Source organism: Meriones unguiculatus, chromosome 2 (assembly GCF_030254825.1).
Source record: "Meriones unguiculatus strain TT.TT164.6M chromosome 2, Bangor_MerUng_6.1, whole genome shotgun sequence".
Taxonomy (NCBI): Eukaryota; Metazoa; Chordata; class Mammalia; order Rodentia; family Muridae; genus Meriones; species Meriones unguiculatus.
Window position 1 is genome coordinate 190,358,264 of NC_083350.1, and position 13,009 is coordinate 190,371,272.

At 52.4% G+C, this 13,009-nt stretch overlaps 1 protein-coding gene across 4 annotated transcripts in view; it reads right to left on the reverse strand.

Moving 5' to 3' along the window:
• The window catches only part of Kirrel1 (kirre like nephrin family adhesion molecule 1), an 87,652-nt gene extending 74,853 nt beyond the window's left edge, over positions 1-12,799 (reverse strand). For 2 of the 4 annotated variants that reach the window (XM_060378527.1, XM_060378526.1), the window contains exon 1: positions 12,554-12,797. Coding sequence is in view for 1 of the 4 variants with exons in the window: in XM_060378529.1 (XP_060234512.1) it covers positions 12,554-12,605 (52 nt within the window). In the remaining 3 variants the exon portion in view is untranslated. Of the gene's footprint in view, positions 1-12,553 lie in introns of all 4 variants that reach the window. The other 2 variants (XM_060378529.1, XM_060378528.1) reach the window with 2 other exon arrangements.
• Positions 12,800-13,009: the final 210 nt, after the last annotated feature.

The window sequence follows — 13,009 nt, forward strand, 5'->3', positions numbered from 1 at the left end:
CCAGGCTTCAGCAGTTCACACACAGTTCCTCTTTCTCAGCCTGGCCATTCACAGAGGGAGATGAAGAGGCCCTCAGGCTATAGCTATAGTAGGAGGGTATATGAGCCTCATTCTTCCAGCCCTGGCTGAAGACCACCACCTCTTTCAGACCCTAGAAGAGAACCTCTGGGATGTCTCACCTCTGACCTCTCAGGCCTTGCTTCTCAATAAAAGAAGCATGCCATGATGTTTGAAGAGTAAACTGTTAGGGCAAACTCTTCAGATATAGAGAGTATTGTAGGTGTGTTCAGTTGCAACCTGTAATTACAGCTTCCATGCAGGAGCAGGAAAGAACTTCCCATTTGCTAGGGATTGTCAAATATAAGGAGGAAAGAGAACAATTCGGATAAAATTCCTTACTTTTCAAAAGAGGGCCAAACACTGATTTCCAAATTCACTTCAACTAGCCCAGCTGAAGATTGTGCTTTTGGAGGATCACTGATGTTTGTTGCATTCTTGACCTCAAGTTCTTTCTCTTCCCTGAGAAGCCAAATCTGATGGACCTCACCCCTCCTTGGACTTTCCAAACTCCCCAGGCTCATGCTGCCAGTTACCCTTGCACTTGCAGAGAGCTGCATGAACACCAGTTTTCTGGGGAACAAGAGGAAGCAAGAGAATCAGTGGGGTGCCTGTCTGCAAGAAGACAGGGCTCCTCCCCAGGGCTGGTGGAAGGCTGGACAGTGGTGGCACACACCTTTAATCCCAGCATTCAGGAGGAAGAGGCAGGAGGACCTCTGAGTTTGAGGTCTACCAAGGGTCCAGGACAGCCAGGGCTACACAGAGAAACTCTCTCTCTACAAAAACAAAAAACATACATACAAAAAACAAACAAACAAACAAAAAAGCAGGTTGGGGAGGGCAGGAGAAAATGAGTGTGTGTAGGCTGGGCATCTTCTCATAAAGGAAAGAGACATGGACCAGTTCAGAGACGGTTCCCACTGCTCCCCTACAGCCTGCTCCAGGTAAGCCAGAGCCTCCCTTCTCAATCGCTTATTTTGCTCATGACCCAATTTTCAAGCCAAGCTGGAAAGGGTCAAGGTTCTAGGGAGAAGCTCTGTCCAAACGTTTTTCCCACCTCCATGATGAACCATGAGAACTTTTTTTTAAGAGAGAGTGGAAATGACAGCTCAGGCATGGGACAGTTTCCAGCAACACACCCACTGAGGCTTCAACTCTAGCAGGACGCAGGGGAGGACGTGGAAAGGAGGTGGGGCTGGAGTTGGGCAGGTGGCTTGGAGGAGGCCGGACGGGATAGGAACCCCCCACATCTGCACCCCTGACGCTAGCATATCAACGCCTTTGAATCAGCGGGCCATCCAAACGGCCTTAAAAGCAAGCTCTGCTAATGAGTTCTTTTCTCTCTGGATTCCCTTGTTCCCGTTGTTCCGAGACAGACAAAAGCATCCTCTCACACCTCAACATGGTCCCTCAGACAGGCCGAACCAGCACCACTGGGCAGCCTTGTGTCAATACAGAATCTGTGTTTCCATCGGGTCCTTCAAAGCTTAAGACTTTTTGTCCTAACACAATGAGCTGAAGCTTCTGGAGAGTTGGTGTTTGAAGGCTCAGTCCTGGGGACTCCTTGGCTCCTCCCACCTGGAGCAGGGGTACAATCCAGGACTGTCCAGAGCCAGCCTGTCTTGCTGCCCAGCACTGCAGCGAGCAGCAAGGCCCAGGCACAGCAAGTGCTGCAGCCACGCCCCCAAGGACTCCCAGCTGCACACAGCCACCAGGGAAGCCAGACTCCCAGCATTTTCCACATACTTCCCTCACAGCCTCTGCTTTACGGGACTGTCTGTGCATGCTTACTTCTGCTCCTCCCACACGGGGCTGAGTGCCTCAAGGACAAGGACTGAAGCTCACCTTTTTATCCCCAGGCCCAGGACCCCAACAAAAACAACAACAAACCAGCCAATGCTTGTTCACAGGCCCCCTCCCTGCAGTGACTCTCCCAGGATCCAGAGTACCTAGAAGTATGTGGATAACAGCTCTCCATTTTGAAAATGAAGAAACCATGGCTTGCAAAGGGTAAAGGCCACTCAGACTCCAGACACAGGACACAGACTGAATTCTAAAGCAGGTGCTCCCCACCCCCACCCCAGGGTCCCCATCCCTGAGACCTCAGAGTACAAAGTGCGGAAGTTAGCACACTGGCTGTCCCCCTCGGCACCACTAACACAGACTCCATCAGGTTCATCTTCACTCCTCTCCGTCCTCCTGTCTCCCTCCTCAGATCTGCCTGGCACTGTGAACCCTGAGAAATCAAGCACTGTGCGTTATTAATATGGTTTAGTAAGTACCAGACACTTGTGCTTCATACACCATTTCATTCAATCCCCACAATCACCCTAGGAGGCAGGGACAACCATCTGCACTTCATAGCTGAGGAGCCACAGCTCCAAGGGGCACACAGCGGCACCTCTGACCAAAAAGGCTGACATTGCTGCAGTTCCCTGGCTAGGGAGTCCTCAGAGACTCAGGGCTACTTGCTTCTAGAGTGCGCTGTGTTACATCAGGGCATAGGAGTGAAACAAAGTGTGGGCAAAGGCCTCAGAAGCTGGTCACTAGCTTCAGTTCCTGCATGAAGGAAGCACAAACGCGGCACAGAGAGTCCAGAAGTCATGTCAGCTTGTCTCGGCCATGCATTTTGATAATTCATTACTTCACAAAGCCAGATTTCCCTTTCTAGTTCTCTGTGGCTCACACCAGCATTCACTGAAATGAGACTGCATTCTCACTCCGCCCACTGAGCAGGGGGGAGGTGACCCCGGGGTGCCTTGGGAGAGGTGCATTAGTCCAGCTTCATCCGCAAAGTAGGTGATGCTGGTGCGAGTCCTGAGCACTTGGGTGAGCACGGGCATGGCAGGTGGAAGAAGAGGGCTCTCTGGGGCTCTGGAGAGCCCCCATCCCACAATGCAGTCAAGCTGGCAGATTTCCTGAAGGAGCTGGGAGAAGAGGCAGGACTGAGCCACAGAACAGCGGGTAGGATCCTGAGGCTGGAGATTATAGTAAAGGAATCTCACTCTCTAGGCAGGGAGTCCTAAGTTGCTTAAGAGTGAAGATGAAGAAAACCCCAACTTTTGTAGGAGCTTCCCACCAGCCAGCATGCCCAGCTCTGGGCTTCTGGCGCTTAGAAAACGTCTTCCCCTGCTCCCTCTGCTTTCAGTCCCTCTGGCCCATCTTTCCTTCTGTGCAATAAGCTTCCAGTTAAATGAACAGAAGGGGAAGAAACAGTGAGAGCGCCTCATGGTGGGGCAGTGGTAGGTAATGCACATAGGGCCCCAGGCTGTGCGTGGAGAATTCAGGGAGAGGGAACAATAATAAAAATTCGGCTAAGCTGATTAGGAAGAGAAAGTTAATTTAGAAATCAGCTCTGCTGGGCAGGGGTGGGCTGGGGAGAGGAAAGTAAACTCCAAGGGTTGGGAGACTTGAGGAAAGGGTGTTTTAGGTAAACTGCCTTTGTTCTTAGAAATCAAAATCCTTAGGCAGAATGAAGGCTCAGTCCTGGGGACTCCTTGGCTCCTCCCACCTGGAGCAGGGGTACAATCCAGGACTGTCCAGAGCCAGCCTGTCTTGCTGCCCAGCACTGCAGCGAGCAGCAAGGCCCAGGCACAGCAAGTGCTGCAGCCACACCCCCAAGGACTCCCAGCTGCACACAGCCACCAGGGAAGCCAGACTCCCAGCATTTTCCACATACTTCCCTCACAGCCTCTGCTTTACGGGACTGTCTGTGCATGCTTACTTCTGCTCCTCCCACACGGGGCTGAGTGCCTCAAGGACAAGGACTGAAGCTCACCTTTTTATCCCTAGGCTCTGGATCCCCACAAAAACAACAACAAACCAGCCAATGCTTGTTCACAGGCCTCCTCCTCTCCTTGCAGGGGCCCTCCGTAGAGGCTCCCATTGAAATCCTGGCTGGGGCCCTAGGAAATTCTAAGAAGCTCCATCCCTACATAAGAGAGCTAAGACTGCTCTAGGACTGCCCTGGTCTGAACCTGGTGCTTTTCTCAGCCCTGGACAGAATACCATGGCCAGCCTCAGAGTGGACAAATGGCTCAGACTCATTCAGCTCCAGGTATGTGGGTGAGCAGACCCCCTCTTCCCTAGCTCTGCTGAACCCTGCTTCCAGGCAGCATCATCACCTGCCGAAGGACCCTGGGAGAACACCTCCACTTCCAGTCTCCAAACTCGGGGCGCAGACTGGGGACTCCAGTGACACTCCGGGAATGGCTCCTGCTCACGTTCGCCAACCAAACTGATTTTTATTTCATTTGCACACTTTATGTTATTGCTTCTTATTTTGCCAGCTGGGTTGTGAAGCTCCATAGTGGTTCTGCCAGGTTAAGAGTTCAGAGGAGGGGAAGATTTGATGGAGAATGATAGACGGACCATGACTTGTTTTTAACACACGTTTTGTTTAAAATTCAGAAGACCCAAGACTCAAGAGGCAGAAGTTTCAAGAGTTCGCAGCCTACCTGAGCTACAAAGTGAGACCTATAAGAAGAGTAAATCCCAGAATTAGCTGGTCCCCCACTTCCTGCTGGGCCGCCTTTGAACCTGCTAAGCCTTGTGGGCTTTGGTGGCAGCCTCTGCTTGAGCTCTCCTGAGGATGTGCCTCAGTGCCCTCAGTCCAGTCTTCCTGCCCGCCAGACACCTGTTTGCTCACAGGCATCCTAGGTCCTTACCTGCTTCAGGACATGGCTGGCATATCCTGCCTCTACCCCGACTTCCCCAGCCCAGGGTCAGGGCTTCCCCTCTCCCAGAGGCTCCTCACTATTCAATCCAGACATTTGGTCTCTCTCTTTCTCTCTCTCTCTCTCTCTCTCTCTCTCTCTCTCTCTCTCTCTCTTCCCTTCCTTCTCTCTCTCCTCCTGTGCCCGCACTTTCCTCCCTCCTCCCCTGTCCGCTGCATGGTGGTTGAAAGCCACTTCCAATAAACCTGCTTTTATATACAAAACTTCGTCTTGCCATTACCCTATTCCGTTATTTCAATCAACACTCACACCTTGACTTGGCGTGGACCTGTGGGAAGCTTTTTCTCGGCCTGCTATATAGACACCCACCCCTGACTCTAAGATCACTGCAGCCCTTAGCAAAGTCCTCCTTACTGACTCCTCCAGCTCTGACCTTCACAGTACTACAGCAGCCTCTTAATATCAACCTAAACACACACACACACACACACACACACACACAGAGTTTTTTTTAGAAAAAAAAACTATATACTGGGTTTTGTTTTTTTTTTAGTTATTGTACCCATTTTCCAAAAAATTATACTAGATTTTCAAAAGACTTCCTTCCCCCCATTTTTGTGGAAGAATAAACTGACGCTCATGGGTTGAATAACTTCATGTAAAAGATAAGGACCCGTAAGAGCAGAGAGCATGGTACTACCTTGCAACCCACAACCTACCCATGTGATATAGTGATCCGGTTCTACTCGTGGTGCTAAGGCTAACTCACTTGGGCCTTGGATGTTAGCACGCGCCCTGCCGCTAAGTTCACACCAACTCCATGATGACGTCTGCGGTCAGTGAGACAATGCCTGTGCCTAAGGAAGCACAAGATTCCCACCTAACAGTAGACTCACACTACACGCGAATCACACTATGACGATGACACAGACAAGGGAGCGCCCAAGACACGCCATCACCATGATTATTCCACACGTGACTGTACAGTTCTGACTAGTAAGCCATGCGTGACCGAACATCTCTGGTGAGGGAAGGAACTAATTCTGCATTTTCCTTGCATCCTCCTGTTAGGACATACTCCTCATATTACCTCAGAAGGAAATGCAGGCCAGAGAGAAGAAGGAAGCCTGTCCTAAAGAAGAATTTATTATTCTTAAGCCAAGTTAGGGAGCTGGGGAAAGAGATAACACAGGGAGAACAGCTTCCTGAAATAGCCCTGCTGGGCCTTGAGTGCTACAGGAAACTCAGAATTCTGCTATTACTTCTCTGCCTCAAAACCCAGGACCCATGGCATTCTGGGAGATTCTGACAGCACCTTCCCAGGGCTCAGACCCACAATGAAGCAGCAGTATTATCTCCTGGAAAACTAATGGCATTTGCTAGAGATTTCTAGCCCAGATTTAAGAGCCTCCATCTTGAAGAGGGTGGCTGTCTACGAGGCCCATTTATTTCAATACCATCCCAATTTTGTTGAATGGGTTTGAGAAGGGCAGAGACGGATGAGCCCTGCAGTCCCCAGCAACGAGCGAGGTTAATAAAAGTTGCTGGAGAAATTAAATGTGTAGGAAGGAGAAACTGGGAGTGCCTTCCACATGGGAGAAGCTGATAGAGAATAGAATTGAGAGAAAAATGGTCCTTGGAGGCACACAGGAGCTCTCATCTTGGGTGCCGTAAGGGCCTAATCAAGTTCACACTGTCTGAAAATCAAGAATGAAAAGTTGGAGGGCTGGGGAAGAAAGACACACAGGGGCCAGAGCAGAGAGCAGGGAGCAGGGAGCAGGGAGCAGGGAGCGCAAGGCCTAGCGTTCCCAGCCCGGCAGTGTGCAAGCACAGCACAACACTGCCCTCGGAGACTGCCCTCGGACGCTGCCCTCGGACGCTGCCCTCGGAGACTGCCCTCGGACGCTGCCCTCGGAGACCCGGGAAGGCTGCCTCAGCCCCAGGAAGGTGACGGGGATGGAATTTATCCACACCATGCAGTGTGAACGATAGGGCCAGGCAGCTGCAATGTGTCTGTGCAGACCTGCCTGGGGAAGGAGTGTGCGCATGTGTGACACAGGGCTGCAGCTACAGGCAGGCTCGCTCGCTGCGCTCCCACTACAGGCACCGCGTGTCGCCTCCCAGTGAGGCCCGCCTTCCTGGGACCCACTCCTACCCACTGCTTGCTTCCCATCATGACTCTGTTGGGTCTTTTTGGACAATTTGTTCAACTTATTCCAGTTAAGCCCCTGCTTATCCATCTATAAAGTGGAATAACTCGTAATATTACTATCGCATGCAAAAACTAAGTAGCCCTTCCCCTGGGGCGCATGACTTCCTTCTCCATACCGAGAGCCATTCTGCATCAAGACTCCTAGGACTCTCTACTCCCTGGTCTCACATTTCAAGATCAAGAACACAGCAACCTCTTTCTCCTCCTCCACTGAAACCCCCAGCCTTTTCCAGGTCAAAACCTCCTGAGAGACTGCCAAATTGACTGGCCTGGGGCCCTGGGAAGAGCTGGAAAGCAAGAGGAAGGCAGGAGGGCGCAGCTCTGTCAGATGCTCACAGAGAAGCTTCTCTGCCTTCAGAAAACGGGAGGTTAAGGAACCCTGACTCCCAGTCACTTCCTCCATTTCAGCTCTCACCCTTTTCGAAAGCCTTCTAACATCCCTGGAACTCCATTTTCTCCTCTACTAAATGGAAAAATAACAATGATCCTGCCTATATCACATGACAATCTATCAAATGTTATGGCACATATGACAGCTACTAAAATCTGAAAGCGTTACATAGTTACAACGCCAGAAGACAGAAGGGAAGAAGTGTGTGCGGAGGCTTCCTGCGGCTCAGTGAGAAAGCACTAGCCTAGCCCCGGGCCTGCTTCCGTCACACTCCCCCACTCTGCCCCAAACACACCTGAAATCACAGGAAGGCAGAGACCGGGGCAACACAAACCTCTTTCTGACAAGGATGAAATACTCTGTTCCCACCTCTGTACGCTGATGGCAAATCCAGGCAACTATGGTGGCCTAGCGTTCCTAGCTGAGAAGCTATGGGTAATTTTCAGCCCGCAGAGGACTGCTGTACAGAACAAGACAGCAGGCCTAAGCTCTCCTCCCGTTAACAGAGGTTGCCAGCACAGATAAGCTTTGTGGTGACATAAAGGGGCTTGGATCCGGGCGCTAATACTCTGGAGACAGCCCCCGGCAAGTTGTTTAACCTCCCAATTTTGGTTTTCTTATCTATGAAATGGCAGGAACATCAATTTTGAAAAGCACACAGCAGGAGCTCAGTGAAAGGTAATGCTGACACCTTGGTATGCTGCTGATCTCCCATGATCCCTTTCAGGACCTTAGGCCAGGCAGGTCCCTAGGGAACCAGCTGAAAAGCAAAGCTGAGCACCTCCAGGTGAGTCCAACCAGACACCTAAGCGCTCAGCCTCTACTGTGCCAGAGCCTGGAGCTGGCTTGGAGGCTGACAGTGAGAGGGCACAGGTCGGCCCCAGACTCTGCTCGCTGCACCAGCCCTCACATGATGCTGAGCCTGTACAGAACCAGCCGTGGGGGGAGAGGGGGTCTCCATGTAGATGTCCATGGGTTAGAAAGGCTAGGTTTCATGTAAGAAACAAACACAGTGTGTAAGTCTAATTTTAACAGATAGCCAGCTGATGGCCATAGCATAGAGGGCCCAAAACTGCAGGGCGGAATCTCCAAATAAAAGGCTGTTTTTAAAAGTTTAAATGCCATTATTACCTTGATGAAACAATCCCTTTCTCCCCACTTAGTCTACCACAGATGGGGGAGTCGCACCTCTGCCTCAGTCCCGGCTAGCTGAGGGGTCTCTGGCCAAAGAGAATAGTGCAGGCTTGGAATCAGCTGTCTCCTTACATATCTGAACCTCAGTTTCTCACCTAGAAAAAGGGAAATTAATTTCCCAGCTGATTTCAGGGGACTGTTGTACAGCTTAAGTTAATATGCATTTAAAGCCATTAACACGAGAGCTCACTAAATGATCTGTGTTATTTCTCACATTGAAACACCCCACTTCTCATTTCACACAAAAGCTCACACTTTTCAGTCTGCCCGCCCTCCAGGTGTCTTCTGAAGATTTTCTGAGGGCATCAACCAGGGGGAAAGCTGAACTGTGTCTTTCAGGTTCTCTCTACAATGCAGAGCACTGACTGACTGACCCAGGGGTGTTGGAACTGGAAAACAAAGAGAACCACAAGCAAGAAACTAGGAGGGGCAGTCAGCTCAACTTCTGTCCACTTCTGCTCAGACGTAAAATAATAGCACAGTATTGGGCACTTCTGTGCCAGACACCAGGTACCATCTTTCCAGAGATTAATATACGGTAATAATCCATGGATTACGCCAGGTGAGGTGGCTCGTACCTGTAATCTCAACCCCCAGGGAGGCAGAGGCAAGTGGATCTCTGTGAATTGGAGGCCAGGCTGGTCTACAAAGTGAGTCCAGTATAGCCAGGGCTACACAGAGAAACCCTGTCTCAAAAAAAAATTTTTTTAATTAAATAAAAAACAAACAAATAACCCATGGAATAAAATATATATCACAATCCCCATCTTACATACAAGCAAACTGAGGCACCCATAGAGCACACAACCTCTTCAGAAGACCAGCATGGGAGAGCTCAGTGTAAGTCTCTGATTTTGTCGATTCAGTTACTTACATGTTTATTTATTTACTGGGGACTTAAAATTCACCTTGACTGGCCTGAAGCTTGTAGTTCAAGCTGGCCTTGAACTCACAGCTCCTGCCGCACACAGCCTCTGAACACTAGGATTCCAAGCATACCAGGCTGAGGCTGTGACGTCATCACCATTTAGGACTGCCTCCTGCATTGCAGCTCTCTCCTCAGTCAGATATTAGGGGCCACGACTCCAGGCGCAGCACTGTGCCCCAGCAGGACGAGGGAGAACTGAAGACTGGGTCCCAAGGGAGCTCGCAGGAGGCTAGCTCAGAGTACAGTTCTCTGCAAGCCTGGGCTACCCCACTAGAAAGGCAGAGTGGGGCCAGCCACCCGGTGGGAATATGAAGCAAAGGTTGCATGGCTGTCACCTCCTTTCTGCCCTGCCTGGGTGCTGCAGACGAATGCCTGTGCTCCCCCCCTTGCTTAATGTCTCCCTTTGAGTTCCAGTACAGGTCTGCAGATGGAATCCAATCAAAGTGTGGGGACCTGGTCGCTTGGTTTCTGCCCAATTCCCCTACCTCTACCCCAGCTTTGGGCAGAAGTAGGACATTCAGAGTGTATGGCGTGCATGCGTGTACAGAACGGAGCTGTAGAATCTAGGCTCACAGTTCTCTGCCAGGATATAACTGTGCACAGGGAGCTAAATGCTGGAAACATAGGAGGCCCTTGGGCCTCTTTGTTTTACCCCTTAGTCTCCTTGGAGCAAAGGCAGCACAGACAGGAGGAGCTGGGTGGGGGTGGGGTGCCTGAGGAACAGATTTTCCTCCTCCAGCCTCTGGAGGTGGCTCCCACTGGAGCCATCCTGTCACCCCACATCGCTCTGATTAACTACAATCCTTCCTTTTCAATTTCTCCTCCCTGAGACTAGGGAGGGAGAAAAATCTCCTAGAAAATGAATAAATATTTCAATTTTCAGTGCAATCAGTCTGGGAGCTAGGGCATGATGGACGCAGTGGCGGGGGAGGGGGAGATAATGGTTTTCATTTAGATAAGATACAGAAAATTATTTAGTAAAAAATGAAGATAGATGAAGCCTACTGCAAGTCTTTAAAATACGATTTTTATTTCTCAGCTAAGCTGAATTTCCCTTCTCGGCTCCTCTCTGATCAATTTTGATCTCCTCTGACCACCCACTTCTCTTCTTCCTCACTTCCCACTGTCATCCCTCAGCCTTCCACTCACGAGCAAGCACTGTGTACTCTCTCCCTCCTCAGTCTTAGATGGCCAGGGTCCCCATTTCTCCCCTAAGGGCCTCCTGCCCAGCCCTTTGCTGAGTGTTCCCCAAGACTGTGGAGATTTCCTCTCTCCTGACTCCTTTCTCCCTTTGCTTTCCTCCCCCACAACCCCGAAATGTCGTCTGCACCCTTTTGCATTCTTGCCTTCACCTCTTATAGTCAAGCAGGCGGGGTTCAGTTGCATCCCTAGCCACACCCACCCTCAAAGATGGACAGGTACCTGGCAAGCATTTTTTCTGACCTTCCAATCAGTCCAGACTCGAGCTACATGTCTCTCGTTTGCTAACCGCAGCTTCTGTTTCTTAAAGCTCATTCTGGACTAGGCGAGCTACATGAGAGAGGCAGATAGAAGCCTTCTCCTGACACACGCCAGAACTGACACAGTGGGCCCCATCACCCACCATGCTCTCCCCTCCCCCTCTCTAGCAACCTGGCTGAACAAAGTCAGAACTTAACTTATCTTCCCAACTTTCTGCCAAGTGGCCAACCCTCTGGCCAGGCCTTCTTCCCCCGCCCACCCCACAGGTCCACTCCTGCTCTCACACCATGGATGTGTGCCTTCCCATGTTCTAAGAGAGTCCTGGGGCTCCAGTGAAGAAAGGTGAATCAAGACCCCTAAACTAAGCCAGGATTTGCCTTCAGGGCTAAGGAGAGGGTTAGCAAAGAGAGCAGGAGTCCACCCCCAACACACACACACAGACACACACACACACACACAGACACACTTCACGAGAGGAAGGGAGCTGAGCTGGCCAATGCCTGAGGCTCTTGCCGGCAGGAGGCTTCCCAGATCGCTTGCCTACCCCAAGGGGAGACCACCTCCTCCATTTTGAAGATTGAACATCTCTGTAGGCGCCTGCCTGTAAGAATGTCTGCCCAAGTTTCTTTGTTTGCTCCACAGCGTGGATATGTGAAAGCGATTCTGTGTGAGTGGCTGTGCCGTCCTTTGAATGTAGCATATGTGCACATACAGTGTAAGTTTGATGCCGGGTGTACGACCCGGGGTGTGTTGGCCTGATAGAGCAATCTTCCTCCTTCAGAGGTGTCAACGTCTTTGTGTGTGTCTGTGTGTGTGTGTGGGGGGGGAGTTTGTGGGGAGGTCTCCAGAGGTGAGCAGTGTGTTTCAGTGTCTCTGTGGAAGCTATCTGTGTGTCAGTTTCTGTGTTCGGGGGAGGGGCTCAACAGCACTAAATCTTCCTTTAAGTCAGTTTCAGTAGGCAAGACCCCATTCCCGCAGACCCAAGGCCTGGCCGGGGTCTGGACTCTAGGTTCCTTCACGCGCAGCCACCCCAGGGCACCTGAAAATCCTCACGCCCTACTTACTTCCAGCTCTGCCCAGCCAGTTCCCAAGGAGCCGCAGATAATCTGCACTTTCCTGTGCCGGAGTGAGAACCTGGTCCAGTCAACTCCCCACAACTCCTGCCGAACCCCAACAGCCCAGGCCCTCACCTCCAGCCTCCAGGGCTGGGGACCGAAGTCAGCCTTCCTGTGAGGGGAAGCCCCACGCAGTTTGCAGCTGCATTTCAGATGAAGGTGACTAGGGTTCGGGTAGCAGGATCCCTCAGCCTCATCCCCGGGAGCCTGCGTCCGCGCCTTCCGTGCACCCCAACCCCCAACTCTCAAATCCCACTCCTCCCAGCCTTTCCTTTGGCCAGGACCCAGGGGTTCGGGCCCGGGCTCAGTGGGTGGAGGGAGGGAGGACTGCCAGGGACTGGAGGAAAGACTTGGAGCCCTCGGTCCCTTTTCTCCTCGGAGCTCGGCTCTCGCGACCTAAGTTCTTGTTCTCCCGCGCAGCCGGAGCGGGCAAGTTGGGCCGCCCCACCAACAACTCCCCGGGTGCTCTCCCGGTCCCCCGCGCCGTCCCGCGCTCCCCAGCCCGCAGCCGGGGCTTACCTCGAGAGAAAGTGTCGGGGAGAGTGAGGACCCAGAAGAGGAGGCTCAGCATGCTGTCCGCCCGCGCTGGGCCCGAGCCGGCCGCCGCCGCGCTGCCTCCTCGCGCCCGCCTCCGCACACCGGCTCCCGCCCGCTCGCCTCCCCGGCCGCGGGCTCGCTCCCGGCCCCTCCTCCCGGCCCGCGCCCCCCCCAGTAATTCCTGCCCTCCAGCTTTATCTCCGGGCCTCTCGCAAGCTCCGCGCCGCTCTCCCCCTCTTCCCTCCCGCCCTCCCTCTTCCTGACGTCGGCTCTCCCTCCGACGGCGCCTCCCTCCGCGGCCCTCCCCTGGTCCCCAGCGCGCGCACACCCGCTCCGCTCGCTGGAACCGAGCTGGGAGGAGAGACAGAGAAAGGAATTGAGGGCAGAGGCGAGGGGCGGGGAGGGGCAGGGGAGGGCGGCGGCGCGGGCTCCGGCAGC